General features: G+C 32.4%; 1 protein-coding gene across 1 annotated transcript; it reads left to right on the forward strand.

Moving 5' to 3' along the window:
* The first annotated feature begins 1268 nt into the window (after nt 1–1268).
* LOC143633325 (protein NDL2-like) lies at nt 1269–4311 on the forward strand. The gene is made up of 9 exons (XM_077101645.1): nt 1269–1383; nt 1484–1572; nt 2123–2183; nt 2273–2359; nt 2436–2513; nt 2609–2665; nt 2920–2975; nt 3104–3239; nt 3996–4311. The coding sequence occupies exons 1-9, from the start codon at nt 1288–1290 to the stop codon at nt 4212–4214; spliced, it is 879 nt and encodes a 292-aa protein (XP_076957760.1). The 5' UTR covers nt 1269–1287; the 3' UTR covers nt 4215–4311.
* The last annotated feature ends 1214 nt before the right edge of the window (nt 4312–5525 follow it).

Genomic DNA, 5525 nt, shown 5'->3' on the forward strand with positions numbered 1-5525 from the left:
CATACATACATACGTTTAGAAACGCAGATTTCTATATAAACCCATGGATTCCAAATCCAACAGTTATATTTATTTCTCTCTCAAATTTGAAACATTAGGTTAGAGGTTTTTGTTCAATAATAATATTAATCCATGGCGGATTCAAGCGATTCTATCTCTATTGACATGGATTCAACCTCCTCTGTTTCCTCAAAGGTTTGCAAATTATATTATATCATCTCTCAAATATCTTATGTATACGTTTCAGTTATTTAGAAATGTGGGATTTGTTCATTTCTTATATGTTTAATCTACTTGATAATGTATGTGCTTTCTTTTTGCTTTTGATGCTTGAGTATATTCTAAGTAAATAATGTATGGCATTTGTTAGCCGGGACTGTTATTTGCCAATAGTTGCGATTATTTACATCCAGTTTTCCTAGATACAATAGTTAACAAGTCAAAGAAGGAGTCATGTAAGCTGCTCAACATTGTTGCATCTATCTGTTTGAGATTTGTTGTTTGCGGGCTGTAGTTGCTGTTAAACGCATAAATCATTTGATTATAATTACTTTATATTTTTTTGTTATCCCTTTTGAATTGCGGAAGCGCAGGGCTGGCAATCGTGTTTAACAGGTTAGAGACGACACGATTAACACAAGTAACAAACATTAAAATGACTCGTCTAACACTTGCCTTTGGTGGTATGAGCGTGAAAGTTATATGTTTTATATATCGAGAAGGAGAAATGATGAACCCTAGCACCTTAATTTTAATTGTTTTTAAACAAGTACAAAATTGCATAGTCTAAACAGGTATCCAATCTGCCAGTTCTACGGAAGAGTGCTTTTTGTGAAGCAATAATATACTTTTGTGTATTAAATTGGTGCAATAGTTATTGCATTTGTCTAGGTTCAGTGGACCTTTAGCCATACGTTCAGTTGTACCTGTCTGTCTGAAGTTTGATTGTATTATATTATGATAATATGGCAAAAATTTATTCCGGGGACCTTTGGCTATAAATTTGTATCGTCTTTATCTGAATATAACAGACTGAAAATGAAACTATCTTAGTTATGTTCTCTACCTAATAATAATAATAATTAGTATCCTTTGTATTGCATTCAGGAACACCTTGTAAAAACTTCCAACGGATTTGTATCTGTTGCCATATTCGGTGACCAAGACAAGCCACCTCTGGTTACATATCCTGATTTAGCTTTAAACCTTAAGTGATTGCTTTTTTGTAATTAATATCAAATACTTGTTCTATTGTTAATGATGCATTTGTTTTCCTGTTTGACAGATATGTCATGTTTCCAAGGGCTTTTCTTATGCCCTGAAGCATTTTCATTGCTGATTCATAATTTCTGTTTTTACCATATTACCCCTCCTGGCCACGAGGTCGGTAATCAATAATCACTACCTTTAGTTTTTCATAACATATTTGTATTTCTTTAAATGCATATTTTCTTATATTGTATATCCTTAAGTGCTTTTGCAGTTGGGAGCTGCTGCAATGCCATATGATTATCCTGCATTATCTGTTGATGATTTAGCTGATCAGGTTGCTGAGGTTCTTGATTATTTAGGGTAAAATTTTAATATATGTTAGTTCCTATCTTGAAACGTTCATTTATGTTTGCTTATTTAATAGACGAATGAACATAAACAAAGCTATTTGTTCAATTATTTAAATGAGAAAACATAAACACATGTCTTGTTTGATTGTTTATGTTAGTTCATTTACGTTCGTTAGTTTACGTCTGTTTAAGTTTATTCGTTTATATCTTCATGTATGTTTAGTAATGTTTGTTCGTTTATACTATTAAAATATACATAAACGAACATGCTAATTTTCTTAATGAACGAACACATACAAGAAAACCCCGTTCACTTAATTGCCATGTTCGATCGTTTGTTTGGTTAAAGTTAAACGAACGAACACGGAAACGCAACATTCATGTTCATTCTCTTTGTTTATTAGCTAAAAGGGAAACAAGTCAACGCGTTGAATGCCTGCCAAAGTATACTTTTAATGCATAAAACCTTGTAAACAATTTATTTAATTAGTTATTTACTTTATTACAGTTAACTGAATATTTGAATATCTTTTTCTCTTCTCATTTAATTGTTTTTGCAGACTCGGTGCAGTTATGTGCATGGGGGTAGCTGCTGGTGCATACATACTCACCCTGTTTGCAGTAAGTCACATCTTTTGTATATCGTGTGAACTTTCAAATTCTTAATTTGCAAAAAATTTTGATGGGTATTTTTGTCTTTTTACTAATAGATAAAATACACACGCCGTGTGCTCGGTCTCATACTTATTTCTCCTCTATGTAAACCGCCTTCGTGGACCGAATGGTTGTGTAACAAGGTTAAATATTAAAAAATATTATTTTTAAATGTGACAATTTGGACACATTTACTTATGTAATATCTCTTGTTTGCAGTTTATGGCAAACATTCTTTATTATTATGGGATGTGTGGTTTAGTAAAGGAGTTACTGCTAATCCGCTATTTCAGCAAGGTGTATATCACTATATCAGTATATTTTCTAGTTTTGTGTTTATGTGTTTGATAATTAAATGATTTTATTATATTTTTTTTATAATAAAATGACAGGAAGTTCGTGGAGCAGCGATAATTCCCGAAACAGAATTAGTACAGTCATGTAGAAGAGTAAGTTCTTTCGTTAAATTATTAATTAAAAGTTGCACAAATGGTCTATGTGGTTTGACCATATTGCAAGTTTGGTCCCTAGATTTTAAGAATTGCCAACTTACTCTAAACAATTGTGAGAGGGTTGAACGTTTAGGACCCACCGTTAAAAAATGCAAACTTGCTCGAAACATTTGTATAATTTTCTCATTATTAATATTGCATACAGCTCTTGAATTATGTTTCTTACAACAAAATCTTCTTTGTTTTTGCAGTTGCTTGGTGAGTTGCAAAGTTCAAATGTGCTCAACTTTCTTGAAGCTATTAATGAGTAAACATCTCACTCTAATACAGAATATTATCGTTGTAATATGCTAATAGCACAGTTACTGAAAGTTTATATTATATTTTTTAACACGTTAACTATTTATAAAAGGCGTGAAAAATTGTTTGTCTCAGGAGACCAGACATCACCGAAGGATTGAAGAGATTGCAGTGTCGGTCCCTAATCTTTGTGGGCGAATATTCTCCGTTTAATTCTGATTCTCTTCACATGACTTCAAAATTAGATAGAAGATTCAGTGCATTGGTAGAGGTATGCAACAATCACTCTATATTTTAGTTACAAACGAGTTGATTTGGTTGACAGGGTCAAATATCAACGGGTCGCACGTTAAATTTGTCCTAAATTGTAGTCAAAGATTACTAATGTAGTTAGGGTATGCATGGGTTGGTTTTGAGCTTAAACCAAAAATTTGGTTTTTAAGTTTTTGAAAACCGTTCGGTTTTACCATTTGGGCCTTTGGGGTGACAATTAATTGGCCAAGAATAATGAATTTGGGCCTAAATCCTTTTGTTAGTTACATTTGACCTAAAATATGAAGGTTAAACTTTTATTTAACTTCTTATAAATTACTTAACATTCAAAAATAAAATCCACACACACAGTTTGGTTTTAATTACATGCAAAACTGAAAGTTGGTTTTTACGAAAACATGTAACCAAAACATCGTTTTTAATTTGTGTTCACTATTTATGGTTACGGTTACGGATAAGATTTTTTGGTTTCATGACCATCGACGCTAACTGTAATTAATAGTATCCTTTTTGTAATAATGTGTATAAAATGTTTATATTTTTGAAAATGGACAAAAAAGTGTTGGCAGGTCAACCCGATCCATTTTGACCTTTACTAAAAGTAATCTACTTCAACCCGAACATGTTTTAACCCACTACCAAAACAGTCATTTTGCACCTCTAGTGATACATTTTGGCATTCTAAAACGGAACAACTGGGTTAAAAAGTCGACCATTCCATTCAACGTGAACATATTCGTGTATGCATTTACAGGTTCAAGGATGTGGATCGGTTGTAACGGAGGAGCAACCCGACGCAATGTTGGTACCAATAGAATATTTTCTAATGGGTTTTGGGCTCTACCGGCCCTCTGAGACAGACGTAAGCCCACGAAGCCCGTTAAGCCCAACTTCCATCTCCCCCGAGCTTTATACACCCGAAAGCATGGGCTTAAAGCTAAAGCCCATTAAAACTCGACTTTCACAAATCTGAAAGAGAGGTAAGGTATGTTTGCAAGATTTTGTAATTCTATGTATCTTATACGGGAAGAATAGATGAAGGTATATAGACAGAAGCGAGGTTTAGAGAGAGAGAGAGAGAGAGAAAAAAAGTTGAAATAGATTTTAAAAAATTAACTAGAAAAGGGCTATAGTCATGTATATATGCCAAAATAAATGTTGTATTCATATGATTAATATCTAGTTTAAGAGGACAACTGGATGATTGTTAATCATAGTGAATCCGCGTGTGGTGATTAATATCTAGCCCATTCTGTGTCACTTTTTGAGTCATGTAACCAATGTTGGATTTTACATGATTATGCTTATTATCCGTCCGTTTGTTCATTTGTTACTTGAATGAAAATCAATGGATTCAGTTAGAGGTGCAAATCCTAACCGGTTAATTATAATAGGTTTGTATCAGCCTGCAGGCACCAGCCTTAATGTTTTTTAAAATCACTTTGGTCATTCATTTTTTAAGTTAAATGAAAGCATGCAAGAACAAACCAGTCTTTTTGTCGCATCCCCTATAATTGTTTTTATTTATTTATTTATTTTTTTCAATGAATCCGTCAGAAGGACATGCCACATTCTTGGTTTTATATGAAGTTACAATTTGTTTTTAGTATGATTGAAACAAATGTATATCCCCCTTGAAAACTTGATTAATTGTGCTGGATAGGTCTAGGAGGTGTTTGGGATTTCTTAGTTTTATCAACTTATAACTTATAAACTTTTTAAAAAGTTAATAAGGTGTATAAATTGTTTGGCAAACTATAAGGCCTTATGGATTTTAACTTATGGAGAAGGCAAAATAAAGGGGTTTTGAAAAGTTAAGAATATGTAACTTATAGGTTTGATTTATCTATTACACCCCTCTAACCTTCAAAACCCATTACACTCATTTTAAATACGAGTGTCCGTTTTAGTCATTTTGGTTTTTCTCAACATAAAGGGGTTTTGAAAAGTTATGAATATGTAACTTATAGGTTTGATTTATCTATTACACCCTTCTAACCTTCAAAACCCATTACACTCATTTTAAATACGAGTGTCCGTTTTAGTCATTTTGGTTTTTCTCAACAAATAAGCTAATCCAAACACTTTTTTTAAAAACTTCTTTTTAAAAAATGCATAAATTAATAAGTCCATTAAACAAAAAAAATTCCATTTACTCTTAAATTAGCGATCCCAAACACACCATTAACATGGTTTTTAACATTCCAAGATTTGATGGATGCCTGTGCTTATGCTGAATCAATTTATGTGAAGAAGATGGTTGGTTTGATTGTTTTGCAAAATA

Source organism: Bidens hawaiensis, unplaced genomic scaffold (assembly GCF_021521415.1).
Source record: "Bidens hawaiensis isolate Kalapana, Puna unplaced genomic scaffold, B.hawaiensis_p1.1 tig00006678_1, whole genome shotgun sequence".
NCBI classification, from domain to species: domain Eukaryota; kingdom Viridiplantae; phylum Streptophyta; class Magnoliopsida; order Asterales; family Asteraceae; genus Bidens; species Bidens hawaiensis.